Here is a 23,575-nt window from a genome sequence, read left to right as displayed (position 1 = left end):
CAAGAAAAAAGGAAAGCATGACTCATAAAAAGGAAAAAAGGCAGTTAATAGGAACTGTCTAAAAAAGCTCAGATACTGGGCTTAACAGATAAGACTTTGAATCAGCTCTTATAAATATGTTCATAGAACTAATGGAAACCATGTCTAAAGAATTAAAGGAAAGTATGAGAACAATGTCTTGCCAAGTAGAGAATATGCGTAAATAGATAGAAGTTATATAAAAAAGAAGCAATGGAGTTGAAAAGTATAATAGCTAAAATGAGAAATTCAATAGAGGGCTCAACAGCAGATTTAAATTGACAGAGAAAAGAATTAGTGAATTTGAAGACAAATCAATTGAGATTATCCAGTCTGAGAAGCAGAAAGAAAAAAATGAAGAAAATGAAGCAAGCCTCAAAGATACCAGCAAGCACATCAACATATGCACAATAAGAATCCTATAAGAAGACAGAGGGAGAGGTACACAAAACATTTGAAAAAATAATGACCAAAACTTCCCAAATTTGATAAAAGACATTTATGTGCACATCCAAAAAGCTCAAAGAACTTCAAGTAGGATAAACCAAAAGATATCCATACCTAGACACATAGTCAAACTGTACAAAGTGAAACACAAAGAGGGAATCTTGAAAGCAGTAAAAGAAAAGTAACTCATCACATTTAAGGAGTTATATAGGAAAGATTAACAGCTGACTTCTTTTCAGAAATCAGGGAAGCCAGGAGGAAGTGGGATGACATATCCAAAGTGCTGAATTCAACATCCAGCAAAACCATGCACATTAAAAATGACGGAGGAAGAATGGAAAAATAAGCACCACATGTACTCACCATCAAATTGGTTTCACTGATCATCATCTAAGAGTACATTTAGGAATAACATTAATCAGGTATCGGGCAGATGTGGCGGGGAGGGGATGGGTGTATACATACATCATGAGTGCGATGTGCACCGTCTAGGAGATGGACACACTTGAAGCTCTGATTTGGGGGGGAGAAGGGCAATATACATAACCTAAACTTTTGTACCCCCATAATATGCTGAAATAAAAAAAAAAGAAAAAAAATTCCTTCCTGTCCTCACTTCCTCCCCCATTTCATTCCAAGATGCACCATTTCAATGATTCTCTTGCAAATGCCTTAAACTTCCTTGCTTCTCTGTCTATTCAACATACTCGACAGGCTGCCAAAATGCTAACCTTGAATGAACCTAACAACTTTTTGTACTGGGGAAAACATCACACAATGGGATGGATTGGAACTTTGGCCATCATCTGGTTATATTTATAATCTGGTTATACTTCTCTAATAAATTTATTTTTCTATTTTTCCAATGATTATAAATCTTCCATTCTCCTAAAATCACCTGACACAGTCTCCTTTCTCCTTACTCATTCTTGCCTCCTGCTTCACACTCACACATACCTCAGTAGGTGGTGACTTCCTGCCAAAAGATGTACAAACTTTCCTACATCTGGATCCTCTCCTTCTTTCATACTGTTATAGGAGGAAACATTCTTTCTGTGTCAGACCAATTTCTTCACCTGTTGTCTGGATCCAATTTTCTCCAGCCTTCTTAAAAACACTACATATCTCTATTTATCTAATATCCTAAATATTACTCTTCACTGAATTTGTCTCATTCGTATGCAAAGATGCTCAAGTCTCACTCATATTTTAAAAACCCTTTTGAACCTCAAACTACCTATGGCCAAGGAAAAAAGTGCTGGAAGGAATCAGAAAAAACAATTTCCAGAACTCACACGGACCTGGGAATAATTCACACTCTGAACAGCCAGAGTGGAGAGAACTCATAATATATGGGGCATTGGATTGAGTACTTAGAAGGAAAATTAATTGCCTGAGTAGTTGGGCCAAATAAGCCCTAGAATAAAGAATGTCTAGTTGTCTACAGCAAAACTTAAAAGCAAGCCTCAAAAGGATCAAACTGTTTTCAAGCAGCCTGACTAAATCCAAGAACAAAGCTCAAAATTATAAGAAAACAAAGGAATTCAGCACCCAACAATGTAAGATCCACAATATCTGGCATCCATTAAAAAATTATCAAGCATGCAAAGAAGGAGGAAAATAAAACCCATAAGAAAAAAAGTCAACTGATAAAAAGTGACCCAGAAATGACATGGGTGATAGAATTTATAGATTTGAACATTAAAATGGCTATTATAAATATGCTCCACAGTTCAAGACAATATAAGAAAAGCATGGAGATGTTAAGGAGAAACAAAGAAGATATAAAAGACACCCATATTTAGCTTTTAGAGACTGAAAAGTACATCTGTGATGAGGAATACAGTGGATTGGATTACCAACATGGTAGCCACTGCAGAAGAAAAGATTAATCAATCTGAAGACATAGAAATAGAATCTATCAAAAACTAAACCAGAGAGAAAACATACAGAAAAAAAATTAAGTACAGAGCATCAGTGAGTTGTGGGACAACTTCAAAGCATATCATACATGTGTAATCAGAGACTCAGAAAGGGGCCAGGTGGTCAGAATTAATATTTGAAGAAGTAGTGGCATGAAAGGCCCCCAATTTAATTAAAACTACAAACCCATAGATCTGAGAAGCTCAATGAGTCGCAATCAGCAAGATTTGATATAAGTGATGAACTTATAGCTCCTTGCTTTATCGACAATTGTATGGTGGTGCTGTAAAATGATTTAGGGAATGGAGAGTAGGGGCAGAATCAATATTGTGTGTGCTGAATTTACACAACATACTAAAGGTATGAGGCTTTAAAGATATACAGAATGTGAAAGCACTTTGTTACCATCAGTTGAAGTGTTTTACAAATAGATTTAAGTATAGGTTCAACTAAGGCAAGAAACACAGCTACACTAGAATCCAGAAGAGGCTGGGGACTTCTCAGTACCACGGATAGTTCCACCACTCAGTTTCTTCCAGTCTTTTATCCCAGAAGGCCAAAACTTATATCTAGCTGCTATTCTCTAAAGTTTATACCTAGTGACCATTTTATAGACACCTGAAAAAGAGTAAACTCTCCCCCACCTGCCCATGGGTAAAGGCTCTCCTCACCCTGCACAATTACCTGTGACAAAGCATACGGCTACATCTGTATAAATGGTCAATATATGTTAGCGGCTATAATTAGTATCAGCATACATATAATCATCATCATCATCATCATCATCTTAGACCTCACTGAGAGACTGCTGAGGGGTCATTAACCTACAAAAATCGTCAATCAGGGCGAGGAGGGCATCCTCATAGAGGAGTGGCACACCAGCTTAAGCAGGGTGAAGAGGGTGTTCACGCTGGGCATGGGAGGGAAGGTATGAAGCAGTGACTTAGTCTGGAGAGAGAGCCCAGATGGGCAGCCTGGTGGTGGCAATCAGATCCTGAGCAGGATGAGGAGGGCATTTCCCCAGACAGGTGGCCTTGCACGGGGTGTAAGAGCCTTAGCAGGGTAAGGAAGACATCTCATTGAGGGCACTGACAGATGACATAAAATGGGCTGTCAGAGCCTGAGCAGGGGGAGGCGGCCATCCATTTAGAAGGCTGGGCCACTGTAGGAGTAAGATCCCAAGTAGGCTAAGGAGAGTGTTTCACGGAAGGGTGGTCTGCAGGACGTCAGAGCCCAAGCAGGATAAGGCAGGTGTCCTGCCTCAGGGGCAGCCTGGTATAGGGATTCAAAGCCTGTGCCGGGTGAAGAGAGCCTTTACCCATGGGCAGGTGGGTGAGCGGGGTGCAGACTGGTATAGGTATCAGAGGCCAAGCACAATGAAGACTTTATGTAGGAGGAAAAAACTGAAGTTGGAAGCTGAGTTTGGGAATGAGAGTATCTACCAAAATATAGAAGAAGGGATGGCTGCAATAGAACATTGGTTACTTACAAAGGGACTGATCAAATAAGTTAATACATTAAAAATTATAGGAGCCATGCTTTTCACTATCAAAGAAGGTACTTAAAAGTATAAAAAGGGAGAAAATTAGCATGAAACCTGTGGTATTGAACTGAAATTAGTAGTCTCAATGTGAATGCATGGCTTTCAACATTTAGATAGATGTAGAAACAAATGTGTGTAACTATGTATTTTATTTTATTAATAGAATAAAAATAATAAAAAAAAGAAGAGTAGTATTTCGTAACTTTTGCCTCTGTGAAAAAGCGTTATAAGCCATTAAAGATACTTACATGGTATATATCTGCAGTCACCAAGCCCCGGGCCACAGACTGATAGCGCTCCGTGGCCTGTTAGGAACTGAGTCCCACAGCAGGAGGTGAGGGGCAGGTGAGAGAGTGAAGCTTCATCTGTAGTTACAGCCACTCCCCATCACTCGCATCACCGCCTGAACTCTGCCTCCTGTCAGGTCAGCGGCGGCATTAGATTCTCATAGGAACCCCACTGTAAACTGCATATGCGGGGAATCTAAGTTTTGCGGTCCTTATGAGACTCTAGTGCCTGATGATCTGAGGTGGAGCTGAGGTGGTGATGCTAGTGCTGGGGAGCGGCTACAAATATAGATTATCATTAGCCGAGAGGTTTGACTGCACAATAAATGTAATGAGCTTGAATCACCCCGAAACCCATCCCCACCCCCTGTCCTGTGGAAAAATCTTCCATGAAACCGGTCCCTGGTGACAAAAAGGTTGGGGACCACTGGTATATATCATTCTGGTGTAAAATTGAGACTTCAAAAACTTACACTTTCCTTCATATTTTATAACAAGTTCTACTCAAAACTATCCATACAAAAGGGAGAAAATTTTAAAAATTATTCATGCAGAACGTTCATAGGGACAACATGGATTATGAAGATAATGAACTGTGAATTCTCATTAAAAGGAAACCAAATTAAACTATCCTTATGGAAAAAATGGGTAAAAGGTGACAGTAGGAGTGGCGGTGGTAGTATGTAATGGTAGTAGTGATAATGATACTAATATTAGCACAACTAATACTTATTGAGTGCATACTAAGTCCCAGGTACCGTGCTAACTACTTTACACAAATTAAAATCTTAAACACATTCTCACTAAGCAATTAGGACAACGATGATTTCAGTTTAAATTTATAAACACCTTGAGTTTCAAATTTCCTTTCTTAAACTTTAAAATGGTAATAACAATTCTCTTAAGCCACAAAACAGACTATTTGAAGACTAGTTCTGATTCAAATTTCAAATCTTATGAATAAGTTACTGACAAATGAAATAGCAAAATATGATTTATATGTTCATTAAAATACGAATATAGAAGGATATTTCTAAAAGTCTTAATGCAACTTCATAGTGAAGTCTCTAGCCACCTAAGTTATTTAGTATGATGTTATTACTGTTGTTTTTGTACATACCCTCATAGAGCATTAAAAGCATTTCCTAGGAAATGAGATGTTAATAGCTATAGAAATAGCAATGCTTTTTTATTTCACTTTTATCACAATGTGCTATTTTGGAATGAATCTTTTAATGCTATCTTCATTTCTTCTGTTATTTTACAGTGTGAATTTTAGGACAGTCCAGGTGGAAATACACCATAAATATGGCCTTGAGGAAAGTTAATGAGACACGTGGCATATTTTGCCAAATTCATGTTCCTAAATGGCCAATAAAGTCCACGAAATAATGAATTTGTCATTGGCCTCTTCTTCTTCTTCTTCTTTTTTTTTTTTGAGACAGGGTCTTGGTCTGTCACCCAGGCTAGAGTGCAGTGGCCTCATCCATCATAATTCACTGCAAGCCCGAACTCTTGGGCTTAAGTGATCCTCCCACCTCAGCCTCCTGAGTAGGTGCGCACCACCACGTCCAGCTAAGTTTTCTATTTTTTGCAGAGATGGGGTCTCGCTCTTGCTTAGGGTGGTCTCCAACTCCTGGCCTCAAGCGATCCTTCTGCCTCAGCCTCCCAAAGTGCTAGGATTATAAGCATGAGCTACCACCATGCCCAGCCCCAGAATTGTCAGTTTCTAAAAAATTTATTTCTAATGTCTTCAGTGCCACAATAAACTTCATTTAAATAAACTGAATCCAATCTAATCTTTATAAGAAAATATAATCTATAATAGTCTAGGTTACATATAATGAACAATGGTAAAAAAGACTTTTTTTCATGATCATAATGACTTTAATTTCTCTTAAAATGTTTTTCATCTTTTTCTGTTCTCAAAATGTACCCGGAAAAAACAATATGCCAAGATTCTAATGAATCAAGGAGATAAATAATTTTAATAATTAACAATATATCTGAAATTAAATTAATTAAAATTAAATAATATTTAACAATATATCTGAAAAGTAAAATTTTGAAAGAAGCCAAGGTAATGAAATGGTTAACACTTACTAGCGGCCGGGCGCGGTGGCTCACGCCTGTAATCCTAGCTCTGGGAGGCCGAGGCGGGTGGATCGCTCGAGGTCAGGAGTTCGAGACCAGCCTGAGCAAGAGTGAGACCCCGTCTCTACTAAAAATAGAAAGAAATTATCTGGCCAACTAAAAATATATATACAAAAAAATTAGCCGGGCATGGTGGCTCATGCCTGTAGTCCCAGCTACTCGGGAGGCTGAGGCAGTAGGATCGCTTAAGCCCAGGAGTCTGAGGTTGCTGTGAGCTAGGCTGATGCCACGGCACTCACTCTAGCCCGGGCAACAAAGTGAGACTCTGTCTCAAAAAAAAAAAAAAAAAAAAAAAAAAAACCACTTACTAGCAGTGAATAACTGCTGCTTTCCATTTCAAACTACTCAATAAAATCCAGTTCCTACTAAAATAAAGTATTTTAGTTAAAACTATTTGTTTTAAATATAACTTTTAATAGTTTAGTTGGTTGCAGTTTGAGCAGAGTATTTTGGAAAAATATTTATACATTAACAAGTCTTGGAGTTTTCAGAATGACAAGGTTTCAAGTTAAACCTTATGGTCAGACCCAACAGATGTCTCAGAACTTGGCAATGACTCATTTTAGTCCTATGGCTATACAGCAAATAACAGTGAAGAATAAGATATGGAGATAAGATAGATTCTACAAGGCAACGGCGATCAACACTGTTTAGGCAGTTTCCTGTAGAACTTTGTAAAGATACAGATACTCAGACCCCATGATTCAACACGTCTAAGTAGGAGCCTGACATCTTTATTTTTAAAACTCGCTAAGTCATTCTAGTGTAATCAAGATTGAGAATCAGTTTTCAGGACTTAGTTCTTGGCCAATTAAGCATATCAGAAAGATACTAACTGTGTGAAATACAGAATTCAAGGTTCCTAAGGGGATGTACAGAAAAGTCTGCCTAATTATGAGGTAGCATCAAACTGATTCAAATAGGATTTCATCTATAATACATCTAACCACTAAAGCTTTAGTGAACTTTATTTTCAAGAAATTTAAACAAACATTATATTATCCATTAGTTGGTTACCTCCCTAGCATCCATTCCATCACTTCCTTCCAGTAGTGGTACTGTGAACTTCACTCCTTTCCAACTCTCATCTGATGTGACTTGGGAGGGGATCCATCGCCCAGCTCCAGGGCATAAACTCATCAGCACAGCCCATCCCTGTAGCCACTGTGACTGGTTCTGGAATGGGCATGTAACCCAGTGAGACCCAAGGAGCTTCAAGAGGGCCACTACGTGAAACCCGATTTTGAAGCTGATGTACGAAGACAGGGTAGGAGAGCAGTATGAAGAAAGAAACCAGTACCTTGCTAATATTATAATATTTTAATTATGCCTGAGGAAAGGCCTACCCTCTGGGTCCTCCATTATTGCTTAAGCCATTCTGAGTTGGTTTGCATTCACTTGAAGCTAACACAATCTTAACTGATGCAAATATTTACTCAGTGTAATCTCTTGCTCCTTATGAGTAATACCAGTTAATTAAATGACGGTGTGGGATTTTCTAAAAAGGAAACTTCTCTTCATATTTTTACTATAATTTCATTTGCACTTCTTTATAATTCTACTCCTCTTAATTATGTTTTGGATGCCTAATGAACATACATTGCTAAATATTTGAAATGGAAACCAAAGACAATAAAAGATGGAAAGATCTGAAGAAACACAAAAACAGACAAAAATATATTCTCAGAACTTACACCAAAATGTATCACTCATCTAATTCACATCCACAATGGTCTTTGGAAAAACATTTTATATACCAGTAGCTCTGATATTTTAGCATAGGCAACTATCACTTGGGCAATTTGTTTAAAATAAAAATTCTTAGGCTACTTCCCAGTGATTCTGATTCCGTGGATCTAGTGTTGAGCCCAGGAATCAACACTGCTCAAAAGTATTCCAGGAGATTCTAATGCAAATGGTTAGTAGAGCTCACTTGGAGAAATTCTGTAGAAGAGGGTAGTGGATCCACTTCAGAACAAATATTTCAGTTTTTAAATATTGATTTTTTTAAAGAGTGGCATTTCTAATATAAAATATGAAGCAAATATTTTCCAAAGGTAAAAAAGCCTAAGTTCTTTTTAAAAGAAGATGAAAATAGATTGGCATGTAGAAGGGAAAAGAAAGGAACATTGTGTATGAATTGCAAACTTTTGTTTGCTTTTACAACATAAGATAGCTGTTCACTAGTCAACAGACTACATAGGTAAATCTACCTTGAAAATAATAATGGTTATATATCATATCTGATCATCCAATTAAATATAAAATAATGTATATGTGGAAAGAGGGGAGAAATTTAAAGGAGAAATCATTCATTTTAGGATACATTCTTCCAAAAAGATATTTTAACATGAAAGCATAAATTTGAATTTATGAACTTCAAGTTTATATAAGCTTGAAGCTTGTTACCAAAATCCCTGGTTGTAAGCCAGAGTGAACAGTTGGTTGTCCACTCAACAGCCATTGCCAATCTCTTTATTTTTTGCTGGAAGGGCTCTCTTCCCACTCTGGAGTCTAAAAATGCCAGGCACTTGCATTTCCAGTCTTTCTGGCAGAGGCCATGGGCATGTGACCAAATCCCAGCCAATGGAATCTACGAGGAAGTCTGCTGAGGGCATCACTGAAGCCATATACATGGCATATAGCAATATAGCAATATACTGTCACCTCCTCTGCCAAACTCCTCAATGAGGGGTCTCCTTATCAATGCCCCAAGGATCCCCATTTCTAGGTTGCTAGAGCCACTGCCATGGGACTGAGGGTGAGGACGGGAAATGTATGTCTTATTACCCAATGGAAATCAAGTTTAAATGGCTCCCCTAGAATTTTTAGTGCTTTTGTAATATTTAGCCTTAGTTCAAACTTCCAAACACTGTCCAAACACTGATTTACAAATAAATTTCTGACTTATAAATAAATACAGAAACACAATGCATTCATTAGGTGGGGACTACCTGTAAAAACACACTTAATCATCTTTCCCGTTTTAAATACTCAAGACCCTGCTCTGAGAACCCCAATTACTAAGGAACATAAGATTATCAAATGCCTCTACTTTTCTATATGTAACCAACACAATTTAGTAAACTGTTAATTGATTTGAGCTATGAGATTTTGGGATCGTTAATGAGTTAACATATTTCACAATACATTCTAAGGTACAGAAAGATTGAGGGAAAAAATGAAAAGAAACATCCAAAAAACTCAAAATTTAAAAAGAAATGGCAGGGAGCCACAGAGAAGCCAGTACTTTTTCATAAAATTATTTTGGTCATAATATATTTTCAGCAGCCAGTACTGATGATGAAAAGAAGACTTTTAGTTTTCATTTCTGGATCTATTTTACATTGCATTTTTGTCCTAAAAATCACAATCTTGACATTTTAGGGATTCTGAGAGATTTTTACAACTAATAAAAACAAGTTACATGGGAATAAAGATATGTTCATACTTTAAACTTGGTTCTATCTACATTCTTAGACAAATCCAACCTCCTTTTAGGTCAAATTTAGTATGATAAGATACAATGATAAATTACAGAAGAGATAAAAAAACAGACTGTGGAAACAGATGGATTTAAATCCCTACTCTGCAACTCACTACGTGTGTGGCCCTGGGCAATGCAGTTAACCTTTCTAGGCCTGCTTTTTCAGCTATAAATTGAGGATAACAGTACCAGTATCAGAGGGTATCTGAATTAATACACATCAAGTGCTTAAAACTGTACATAGAGCATGGAATCACCATTCAAGCTGAAGACAGAAAATGAATGTTGCCCTTCTTCACCACTTTCTACTAATGTCATCATTCTCAGAAATTACACGTTAAAAACTATTTTAACTAGAATCAAACCCTAGTTATGACTAGCAGTGTCTTAGTATAGCATGGACTACCTAGATGTAAATTTTAAAATCTGAAAAAAATCTCAGACCTTATTCTAACATTAACACTAAACCTTTACTGTGAACTGCATCAGGGTTCAGTGAAGGAAACAGAAATCACTTTGGGTGTTTTAAGACAGATTTAATTCAGAAAATTAGGTGCTTACCAAATTGTTGGAAGATACGGAGTAGCAGGATTTAGGCTGGTTTTGTAGGAATGAGTCCTACAACACCAAAAACTGACCTGCTAAAGGAGCTACTACTTTACCAAGAAGACAGGGAGATACATTAAGAGGTAGAAAACATACTACCTTAGCTCGATCAAGAGATCGGGAAGTCATCACTGCAATTACCTCTTAGCATTCATGAAGCTGAAAACTAGCTATTAGAATGTTACTAGAGGGAGAAAAACATCTTTCCTTAACCTGCCTGCCTGAAGCAGTAAGAAAATGGCCTCTGTCTCAACTTCACCTTGTAAGTCATGCACAAATGCATTTAATTGGTAGAACCTGATTAGCATCCAGAACTCTAGGGAATCTCAGAAATATATTCCTCTGAAATACAGGAAAGAAACTAGAAAGGGCTGGGAATATTTACAGATTGCCAGGCAATGAAATGTACCACTGTAACGCCAAAGTACAGTTTTGTCATCTGTAAAATGGGGATAAATGATACTCACAATAGTGCTGTACTTAGGATTTGAGGAGATTATACACAATACTTAATATGGTGAAAATAACTTTTCCTTTCAATTTTGAAGCCTTAGCTTAACTGTCTTCTAGCATCTAGCTTTGTAGTTGAGCAATCTGATGCCCTTCTGATCTTCATTTATTTTTACGTTCCCTTGGATCTTTTAGGATCTTCTCTTTTACCCCTGGTGTTCTGAACTTTTATAATGATGTGTCTAGGTCTGAACTTTTCATTTATTGTTCAGGTCCTTTATTTGGAGACGTAAGCCCTTCAGCTTTGGCAAATTTTCTTGTATTTTTAATACAACTTCCTCCCTTCTGTTTCCTTTTTCTGAGTCACCTGTTAGTCATATGATCCTTTTCTTTTTTTAATCTTTCCATCTGTTTCTTTTCTACTCTATATTCCTTTTTTATTTTCTGAAGGACTTTTTTCACTCTATCTTCTACTAAGGGGTTATCAAACTTTATCTGTGAAGGGCCAGGTAGTAAATTCTTTGTCTTAATGAGCCACATAATCTCTGTTGTAACTACTTACTCTGCCATTGTAGCTTGAATGCAGCCATAGACAATACATAAACAAATGGGAACCGCTGTGTTCCAATAAAACTTTCTTACAAAAACAGGTGGAGGGCCATAGTTTGCCCATCTCTGTATGGACCGTTCTACAATCTTATTTGTAATTTACAAAAGTCACTTCTTCTATGATTGTTCCTTTTCCTGAGTATTTTCTCTTTTTTTAAAAAAAATTTATGTCTTCTCAAATCTTTCTAAAGACACTAAAAATTAGTTTTTAATTTTCTTGTCATCTTTGCATTACAGATTCTTTCTGTTGGGTAATTTTATTTTCTGTTTATCCTAAGTTTTCTCTTTCCTGTTGGAGGTTTTCCATTCATGTCTTCTGAGCCATGATTACTTGTTTGTATGAATATTTAAGAATATATCTCTAAAACGCTGATCAAAAACTCTACACTTTAAAAAAAAAGTTTGCTTACTGATAGGCATACGTGTGATGCAATGGGATCAAGCAATTTCCCTGGGAGACCCCTAAACGCCAGTATGGCGTGGTCTTCACTTGAAATCTTGAGTTTTTCCGGAGAAGAACCTATGATATTTACTGCCCAAGGGCTGTAAAGGGAGACAAGCCCACCCACTATTCCTGAAGCTGGATGGAGACACAATACACTTCACAGATTTTTAGTGACTCTCTTGCTTTTAATCCTTAGACTCATGCTACCCTCTGCTGTATCTGGAAGTATGTGTGGTTCTAGGGGGTCAGATTAGCTCGCTCTCTCTTCTATGTGCACTTTATGCAAGGTTATCTCCATTCCACAAAGTCTTCTAGAAGTTGGTATCTCTGATCTGCTTATACCCTCTTTCCAGCTAACTTTGACCTTGTGGGTATAAAGGTGAATGTACATATATGCGTGTATTTATTTTTGTAAACTATGAAACTATCATTTTAGTGGAAATTACAGGAAGAAAAAGAAATAATTATATGTGCTTAATCCACTATCTTTAACTATAAGAATAAACAATTCCTAGCGTTTTCTTCGGGCACTGACAGTTTAGGCCACCTTGTTTAATATACACTAAAACTTGTCAGATATTAGTATTTAAGTTTCTAAAGCTCAATAATATTTTTATGAATTAAAAACCTGGATTCAGAAATTATGATAACTGCTAGAGCTAAGTATATAGGAAAGACTTTGTTATGCAAATCTATTATTTAAATGAGATTTAAAAGAGAATGTCCCAAAAGAGCAAATTTATGTACTATAAGAGTACGAATTGATTTACAAACCACTGATACACAAAACATAAATGTTAATCTACAGTTAATATTAATCTTAACAATTCTTGGCATGGAATATTGTTCACAATTATTCACTGCCCCACACTGTTGATACCAGGCTTTGCTAAATGACTTGCTTATATACTACCGGTCAGTAAATAACAGGCTGCAAATTGAGTGCTGCATGTAGTCTGTGTTTTGTGCAGCCACCATGTTAAGAATGGTTTTACATTTTTAAAAGAGGTTGTAAAAAAAAATATGTGACAGAGACCATATGTGGCCTACGAAAACTAAAAAAAATTAACTCTCTGGCATTTTACAGAAAAAGTTTGCCAATCCCTGCTTTAGACAATGAAATGTAAGTGGAAGTGTCAATTTTGGGCAGAAGCTTTAAGAGACAAGGATTAGTCTGCTATGTCCTCTGCCATGACAACCACCAAAGCTTCCGGAAGAACCTCCCCTGTCAGTCTGGATCTCACAGTGAAGACAAGGCATGGAGGAGAGCCATAACTGACCCACAATGGACATGAGCATGAGTAGAAAGAAACTTTTGTTGCTTATAAGCCATTTAAAACTTTAGGGGTTTGTTATCTCAGAATAACCTAGTCTAAGCTGCTTGATATATTTTAATGTAATAGGAGTTACTATGTATGTCTGAAAATAAAACTTCATTTATTTAAAGAATATTTATGATTCAGACTTCTTAATAATTACTCAGAATGTATTTCTAAAAAGTTGTATCTTAGAAACATTCAAAGCCTGAATTATAATTAGCTCCTGAAAAAGTTATTTTACTAGCTACTTGTATTGTTGGATTAAATAAAGTACTTTCACTTTCATCTTTTCCAGATTGTTACTTTTCCTCTGATTTTGAAACTTGAAAAATATAATGTAAGAATTTTTACAGACTAGCACCTAATTAAGAAATTAGAACATTAAATTTATTCATACATGAATAAGACCAAATAATAGCATTTATTAAGTTCCTACCCTGTGCCAGATAATGTTCTAAGTACTTTACGTGGATTAATGCCCTTAATCCTTACAAAAATTTTATGAGGTGGATATTATTATTATCACTTTTTACAAATGAAGAAAATCAGGCACAGAGAGGTTGAGTATTTGCCCAAGGACACACAGTTGGATGGAGCGGGGAGCCAAGATGTGGATGCAGGGCCTGCAGAGCTGCTATGCTGTCAACCTAGTCTATACCGACGTTTCTAAATGCAAACATAAACTTGGTCTTGAAAGTCTAACAATTTTGGCATTACAATTGGAGACGTCTATTACCTAGTAATTCTTTAATCTTTTGTGATAAATCACAAATGAACTGGTATAAAAAACCATTTTTACAACATGAACACAGTTTAAGGGACAATGCCAACTTTCATTTCAGAGAAAAATATATACCCCTAAAGTAAGTTGACTAATACAAAAAATGTACTTCTAATGCATGCTGTCTTTTATAAACCAAAATAGTATCTTACTCCCTTAAAGGCCAAATTAAAATCTAATGAGTTCACTGATTACTTTTTATTGTAAAATACAGAAATATTAAGATATATATATATAATTTTTATTATACAAATAATAGTCATGTGTCACTTAACGGTGGGGATATGTTCTGAGAAATGCACTGTTAGTTAATTTTGCCATTGTGTGAACATCACAGAATGTACTTACACAAACCTAGATGGTATAGCCTACTGCATACCTGGGCTGTATGGTATAGCCTATTGCTGCTAGGATACAAACCTATACAGCATATTACTACCGAATACTGTAGGCAACTGTAACACAATGGTAAGTATTTGTATATCTAAACAGAGAGAAGGTACAGTGAAAATACAGTATTATAATCTTCTGGGACCACCATCATGTACGTGGTCTGTCATTGACTGAAATGCTTTGTGGAATGCTCCCAAACTAATTCTATGAAGCCAATATCACCTTGATACCAAAGCCAGGAAAGGTCACAACAAAAAAACTACAGACCAATATCCCTTATGAATATAGATGTAAAAATTCTCAATAAAATCTTAGCAAATTGAATTCAACTACACATCAAAAAAATAATTCATCATGACCAGGTGGGCTTCATCCCAGAGATGCAAAGATGGTTCAACATATGCAAATCTATAAATGTAATTCACCATATAAATAAAAGCAAAAACAAACACCATATGATCCTTTCAATAGACACAAAAAAGGCATCTGACAAAATTTAGCACCCTTTTATGATAAGAATGCGTAAAAAACAGACATAGATGGGACATACCTCAAAATTATTAAAGTCATATATGACAAACCCAAAGCCAACATCATATTGAACAGGGAAAAATTGAAAGCATTCCTGCTTAGAACTGGAACCAGACAAGGTTGCCCACTATCTCCACAGCTATTCAGCATAGTGCTGGAAGTCCTCGCCAGAGCAATCAGACAAGAGAAATGGGGGCAGAAGAGGTCAAACTATTGCTCTTTGCTGACGATATGATATTATATCTAGAAAACCCCAAAGATTCTACCATGAAAAACAATGGTGAACTAATACCTCTTATACTATCTTGGATGGAGCTGGAGCCCATTCTTTGAAATGAAGTATCACAAGAATGGAAAAACAAGCACCACATGCACTCACCATTAAATTGGCACTACTTGATCAACACTTATGTGCACATATGGAATTAACACGTACCAGGTGTTGGGCAGGTGGGAAGGTGGAGGAGGGGATTAGCCTAATTAAGTATTGGTTGTACAGGAAGGGTTGTATGTATGTTTGTATGCCTGGGAGAGAAAGAACAAGGTTTCTTTATTAATAAATAAATAAATCTAATAATATTAATACATATAATAAGTTGAATGAGAAATAAAACTGAGATGAGGAAAAAGGGAAAGGTTATTCCAGGCAACTGTTACAGAGAGTAACATAGTACCAAAAATGCCAGTGAAGAAAGTAACTGGGGTTACACACGAAGAAGGAACACCACAAGAACAAAGCTGAGTAGAGGAGAAAAGTTCAAATTGTGACAGGGACATACCATGTAGGAAGGATAACGGACAACATTCTAGCTATTGAGTATGGTGTAAGAGATGACTAAAGCAAATACATATTCATATTAAATTATATGGTTAGTTCACGGTTCTTACTTGAAAAAACCAGAAGCTAACTCTGACTCATAAAGTGGAACCACAATTTATTGAAGGAATAGGGATGAATTGAGAGTCACAGTAATGGCAAAACTACTAAGAATAAAGTCTAAAAGCCACACTGCAGAACTGGCCTGGTGAGGAAACTCTGTTGCTGCTCCCACTGGACTCATATGCCAAGGACTTTTCTTTATTGCAACTGTCACTGGCCTAGCACCAATACCATTTCTACACCAGCAAAGCTATGTTAGAGTTGCTATTGCCTCTAAACACCACATTGTCCACCATCAACTTCATGGAAAACATGATGGGAGTGCAGCGTCTACTTCTTTGTTCAGTCTATATTGAGGTTTCCTGGAAATGAACGAGTGGTAGAATCTAGGTTACGTAGCTCATACCCTACCTACCAGTGAGAATGGGAAAGTCAGTTTTATAGCTTACCTTGAAGTAGTTGGGACTTCCCCAGACATTAGAAAATTGTTGAAAAGATATCAAAGAGTGAGAAAACATAATAAATGTCCACCACAAAATGTCATATATTAAGCATACAAAACTCATCTAAAATTCACCTATCTCTGTTCTTACCTAAATCCCTTCCCAATATGTATTAGTAGAATCAGAGAATATTAGATATAGACAGGACCTTAGAGATTATTTTTGTCTAATCCTCTCATTTTACTAATGAGAAACCTAATGCCCCCAATTATTAGATAAGTTTATACAGCTAATTAGTATAATAGAAAGAAATCATGCTTTTCAACTCTTAGTATAATATATGTTCTATCATCCAACAATCAAGGAGGCATACCTCAAACTACATCTTTATCTTAATGTTAAATTTTAATCTAACCCTCAGGAAAACTTATTGTTTAGTCCCCAGAAAGTCATTCTGGTGACACTAGTCTTTTTTTCTCTCAATGTATTGAGTCAATCAGTTCCTGAAAAACTATGACACTAAACTTTTATGCAAAATTCTATTTTTCTATTATTACCCATGAAAATAAACTATAAACTTTAAATATATTTTAATTGTAGTCTGTAAATTCTTTGGTTGGATTAACATTTTCCCTTGCCAAAAGGCTAATATTCTTGCAACAACAAAAATAATAATACTCAAAAGCCACTAGAATGTTTTATTATGAGTATATCTCTTACATATATACTATTACATCCTACAAAATTAGAAACAAACTCACTCAAGTAAACTATAATCACGAGATTTCTCCATATAGTTAATATTAAAACTTAAGCAAAGTGAATATATACATTCTATCGCTATTATATTTTTTATGACAAGACAACTGATAGAATTATGAGTATTAACCTCACAATTTTGGTGCGCCAGGTTGTTTTTGGCGTAATAACCAAAAACAAGCAGTGGGATTTTGAGAAGGTGTAGAAAGAAGAAAAACAAAAGGGAGGAACAATTAAATATAGCTATTGAATTTGAGAAGAGTGTCAAGGCAGAAAAAAAATTCTCTAAGAGCAGAAGATGGATAGTTTTATTCATATTTAAGTGTTATGTCTTAAAACCTATTTATTTAGCACTTTTTCCTTTTTGTGAACACTCCTCAGAAATTTATTGTACTAGTTGGTAAAAAAAGATTATAGAATCAAGGACTACAGGCTATTATACATAATGTAGATGCATATAAAAATTATTTAGTTTGACCAGAGATAAGCCCATATTATTTTCTATGGCTCCATTTTCTTTGTGAAATGAATTAAAACATTGGGAACAGATAATTTAAAATAAATAAAGCAATGCAAAATACATACCTCTTGATGATACAGTCTTTCTCTTCTCATTTAAATCAGTTATTTCTATATAAGAGTGTATTTACCACAGAATAACTAGTGATCACTCAGACCAAATAATGAGAAAACTTTAAAAATCATGTTAATAATTAAAGATTATTCAATTTTATGACAAATTAATTTTCCCCCTGAAATACTACCTGCATGTTATTTTTTGATCTCCTCTCATAAACTACTGATATCATTTTAAAAAGGCATTTTCCAAAAATGGTAATCCTGAAACTTTAGAAGGATAACAAGTTACGAATTTTCCTAGTAAAGATTAAATTTTACCCTACAAGCCCATATGAATATATTTACCATCATCCTTTTTTTTTTTTTACCATCATCTTTCTGTATTTAAAGATGCTACAATCATCTAGTTAAGATGGCATAGTTCGATTCATTCAAAGGTCCTACAACATCAAACGCTCCCTGGTGTAAATACAATGAGAACGTAAACTTGGACTTCAGCTTACACATTTAAAAGCTTAAAAACAACCCTATTGCATTACTAATCGTTGGAATTTGAGGAAGAAAAACAAAAAACAAAACCTAAAATACTATACCTTTATTTTAAAATATAAATCTATCTAAAATGTAGAGATTTATATTTTAAAAATGCTTTTTATTCAATATAGCAGAGAGGAATAAATATAAATCATAATTTGTACTTATAGGATATCACAGATTTTATCATAATCTAAATATAATAACTATCTGGCATAACATATCTCTCTGGTTTAAATAAACAGTGTAGACATTTCTCTCCTGTGATTTGCAATACCTTGTGGGAATACAGTTAAAAATATGGAGAGAGAGAGAGATTTGCAAGCGATTATACTCTGGAGGAAAAAAGAGAAAAGAGAGAACTAGCTCAAAGTACTAAGTTTTAAGTGTTCTCCCAGCAATACTTCAAAATCTTTGTTTAAAAAGGATGGAAGATATAATGGGGGCCAGATTTTCTTGAACCTTTAAAATAATTTCACAGCAGCTTTGGAGAGATTATGGAGAGGCATGTCCTTGGCAGCAGTTCATATTCTGTATGAGAAAATAATTTCTGCATTACAGCAAGTAAGTTATGAGGCTAGATAGTTCTAGTTTTACATCATCTAGTTTTAAATTGGAAATAAAATAATAAATTCTGTAAGGAGTTTGGATGATGTCATAATCAACCATTTAATAAATGTTCAACAAAGGAACAAACATGAATGATCTTGGGGATAGAATTCTGTGAAGCAGAAAATAAATACATAAAATAAATCATGAATCATCTTCAGGGGCAACTTTTATAGATAAGAGAAAATTATACCTACCTATTCAGGGCTTAGAAGTTTTTGTAAAGGTATGCTTACTACGTAAAATATGGACTAAGAAAGTTGTTGGGTTGATTATAGATTTTAAAAATTCTGTGTATTATATACCATGAACATAAACTGTATTCAGGCCACTTGATGAGATACTCACAGAATGATTGTAAGAAGGTTCCAATATCACAGGCAATGACATTTTCCCTTGAAGATTCAATTTTGTTAAATAAAAAATCTTTTCCCCCACAATCTTTTCTTTTTTCATGCGATGTACACCATACAGTCTAAACCGAACTGCATAATTTCCAATCATCTCAGATTCAACATGATTAAATTTAAATGTTTCTGTGAAGACAGGGCATGGTCCTCTCTGGATGCTGGTTTTTGCTCTCTGTTTCTTTATAGGTAGAAGAACAAGGTGTACTTGCCATGAGTTGCCACCTGTCCTGTTATAAGTTGGGATGTCTGTGACAGCTGTCACTGTTACCAGAAGCTTCTGTTCTTGTGAGTCATAGTCAAAAGTCACATCCAGTGTGCCATATTTAGCTTCTGGCACAGGATCAAAAGGTTTAGGAAGCTGTGAAGATGATCCTTGAGCTGATATATCCTAAGAAAAGCAAATTTAAATGTTTTCAGTTTTTAACTCTATTCTTTAATCTAACATGTAAATAAATACCTGATATTTCTTTAGGAGGAGGATGTAAAAACAATTTTCCTATGCTGCCACAAAGAAAATAATACAACAATTAACAATCAACTACAATCAAAAGCTACCCTATAAGGCCAGAGTAGTATAAGCGGGAAGTTAAACTCAAAAATTTATTATGTAGATACATTTAGAATTTACTATTCATCATTACAATTTTTAGAAAGTTGGATATATGTTTTTATAAATGAGAATTTAAAATATATACTTTAATGCATATCTCTGTTTCTTTTGTAGGAACTATTAAATTTTACTTTCAACCTTGTAAATAATGAAACTGACACATCAGTATTATCCTAGAGAGAAAGAGAACATAAAAATACAATGCTATTGAAAAATTTGGTTCAATTTTTAGGGTTTGTTCTAAAATATTCACATATGCAATAGAATATAAAGATATTTAGACTTATAAAACAATATAAATGTGAAATATAGAAGTATAAACACAAAGTATTTGCAGCTAAACATTTATTCTCCATATCTTAATATTTATGGAGACTATATTTACTTCATAGTAACTTAAGCTATTTTTTAACCAGAATTAAAAACATATTACTTTCTAATATTAATTACTGCCGAGAATGGCAGAATACACATTTCAAAAGTTCGAGTAAGACTCACACTGTACATTTTAATTGAGAAATTAAAAGAAATTGTACCCATTTTACCTGTAATTGTCTCAAATTCCTGACAGTCTAAGTACCATATAATGAGGATTTCAGCTAGTTACTGACAATGCCAAACCCATATCTCTGACCTTTTAACTACATCTCTTTACCTCTTCAGGTATTTTAATAAACCTTAAATGATTTTCATTTTAAAATGTGGACCGATTTTATAAATTTCTATAATTTTCTAAACTTTGATTTAATGCCTACTGTGGCAGCAAATACTAAATTTCAGTCTTCCCTTCTTCCCGTTACTCAAAGAAAACTCCCTGAGTTTTGGCTAGAAACACTGCCCACAGGACACCGTACTTCAGAGACTTTCTTATGGCTGATATGACTATGTGACTTAGCTGTGGCCAATGGGAGGCAAACAGAATTCATGCGTATAACATCCAGAGCAGGTTTATATAAGAAATCACTTGTCCTTCACTCTCTTTCCATCTTGCTCTTGACATAAGCAGATATGCAGATGGGATGTGTGGGTCAGCTCGGACCATGTAGACGAGGACAATACCCTAGCGGATGGCCGAGTAACAAAACTGCAGAAAGTGGGCCCCTGAATGATGCTGTCGAGCAAAGCCACCTACTCACCCAGAACTGCTGTTAAACAAAAGAGAAATAAGCTTCTGTGTTTCTCAGCCATTGTATTTGGTGGTGGTGGTGTCTCTTTGTTATAGCAGCTTAACATGTACTCTAACTATTGAACCTACTATGTGTTAGGCCCTATCTTAGTTTGGGAGAGTTCTTCTTCCTGCAGAAGAGAACCAAACAGATACGAGTGTTTGATCTTATAACTCTTACATGCTAGTTGGTATCATGTATGGAAAAAAGTATGATAAATGAAGAACAATACTTGGGGAGAGGGAACAAACTCACAGAATTCATTTTTTAATGCAGTATGAGGAAATCAGGGTATATGTATTCTTACTGCGTTAAAAAAAACATACTTTACAGCAAAATGTTTTAATGCATACCACTTCATAATTGGTAATTGAAGATTATTAATTATATGGCTTTGGCATTTTAATAAAATATTTTCTAAAATAATGTCATGACAGCTAAGATTTTCAGTCATAAAATTTTTATAAGGTCCTAGATAGCTACTTCTGAATTTTGTTTCTCTTGGTGCCTCTCTAATTTTTTTCTTTCTGAGCATTTTAACAATTCTCGTGAAACCCAAGGTTAAACGGGTGAGAACTTTACAGACAAAAGCTACTCGGTGCCTTGTGCAAATAGGCAATAAGAAAACAATCCTTCCTTTCAAAGTGTCTGGATCAAGTTTTAAAAAGCCTTTAGCTAGCAACGAGTCAGCAAGAGTTTATGAACTCCTTGCCATGAAATTCTTCTAAACCCTCTCTTCTCTTTCAGTTCAATCATGTATGTGGATAGGCTCTAAGATAGCGATTGCCTGTATTAAATCAAGAGGAAAGTAAAAATTTTCTGTTTGACACATAATATCTATAACAAGGATGCAAAATAAACTTGAAAAAAAAATAAGAGTGAATTTTATACTGGTATAGGCTATCAGCATTCTACATCTAAATATTTACATGATATACATTGCTATATTGTTTGAATATATTCAATGCTGCTATAGAAGATACAGAAACAAGCAGGATGGAGGAAATTCCAAAGAAATGTTTACAGATAGCAAGTTAGCAGCTTCTGAAATATGGGCAAAACTCACAGCGTGTGTTAACTATAGATAATGAGTAAGGAAGTAGCTTGTGAGACATAGGCAGAATTCAGACTATATATTAAATATAGATAGTAACCAAGTTAGTAACCTTTAAGATATGCCAAAGACAGATGGACTAAATAGAAAATGTGATGGAACAAATGAGTGTCATCTACAGAAAGGGATGAAAAGCCCAAGCCGTATCAGGCAGCTCTGGCTGACAGCTTTGTCACTCATGTTCTTAAGAAATGCAGATAAAACTTCCATCTGCCTAGCAGGCTAATTAGCAAGTTTCAGTGGTAGCCAGGTATACTTGGCCCTACATCTCTGCCATAAAACAAGTGTGTGTTGTTGGCTCTTGGTACCTTGTTCAAATGTCAACTCTGGTCCTTGTTACCACATCATACATAGGGATGCTGATGGAACAAAGACAGTGAGACAGGATGTATGGGCACTGCATAAACCAGGACTCACCCAGTGTGCCCTTGCTACCTATACCTACTACTGGCATCCTATCCCTAGGAGTGTTAACTACCTCATCTTGCTCCTCTTAGTTCTTACTTTGTATTTGAAATAGATTAACTAACTCACACACACACATACATGCACAAACCCAAGCACAATCTGAGCACCTTAATTTGGTCTGTGATTCCTCCGGGAGAGCTTGCCTGGTGGTGTACTGGAGGATACCATTTCATCAAAGTAATTTCCCACGTAACAATTTAGTTCAAGAAGGGCAACATGACATAGCTGTTAAGAGCACTGTTTCTGCTGTCAGACAGACCTGGGTTTGAATTTCAGTTCCACTGTTTAAGAGCTGCTTGTACTTGGGCAAATAGCTTAACTGTCTGAGTCTTAATGTTTTCATTTATAAAACAGGAAATAATAACTTCCTGAAGACATGGTGGTTAGAATTAAATGAGCTGACAATGTATAAAGCTCATAGCAAAATTCCTGGCACAACTGGTGATAGCTATTATTGTAGTTGTTAATTCCATAATCCAGGCTTCTCTGTTAACTTGTTAGCTACCTGTATAGTTTGCAAAAACTACAAAACAGCTGTCTCAAATTTGTTTAGGTGATAGAACACAAACAGACATTCATCATGGAAAATCATAAAATACCAATACATTAAACTTAAAATATCAATGTATAACGCTCTTCTAAGTCAGATACTATAATACTAGAAATACTAGAAAAGCAATAATAGATACAAAGTGTTTTTAAAAATTATAGAAGAAAAACCTAAAATTAAGGAAATTATATCCACAGCTTAATTGTTTTGTGTACTGGGAAACTACCTCCCTTATTTAATTTTGGCAGCAGATGAGAAAATTCACCTATTAGGAAAGCGAACATACTACAGTATTATTGAATGCTGTCTGGAACGAAAGTTGAAAAAGCTTGCACTCTAAAGTCTGAAAAGAAAGTAAATCCTAAAAATAAATACTACCTTACAAAAACCTCTACATTACCTTGATAGCTTTCATCACTATAGAGAGATTAAAACAAATTGTTTTAGAATATGGCAATAC

General features: G+C 35.4%; 1 protein-coding gene across 2 annotated transcripts in view; it reads right to left on the bottom strand.

Annotated features, from left to right (window-relative positions):
• SYT14 (synaptotagmin 14) overlaps positions 1 to 23,575 on the bottom strand; it is a 141,507-nt gene that overhangs the window by 17,552 nt on the left and 100,380 nt on the right. For both annotated transcript variants that reach the window (XM_045536416.1, XM_045536415.1), the window contains one exon: positions 19,146 to 19,595. In XM_045536416.1, the coding sequence (XP_045392372.1) occupies positions 19,146 to 19,595 (450 nt within the window). The remainder of the gene's footprint in view (positions 1 to 19,145; positions 19,596 to 23,575) is intronic.

The sequence above is a fragment of the Lemur catta genome, chromosome 23 (genome assembly GCF_020740605.2).
Source record: "Lemur catta isolate mLemCat1 chromosome 23, mLemCat1.pri, whole genome shotgun sequence".
Lineage (NCBI taxonomy): Eukaryota > Metazoa > Chordata > Mammalia > Primates > Lemuridae > Lemur > Lemur catta.
This window is presented reverse-complemented; position numbering and strand designations above follow the sequence as displayed.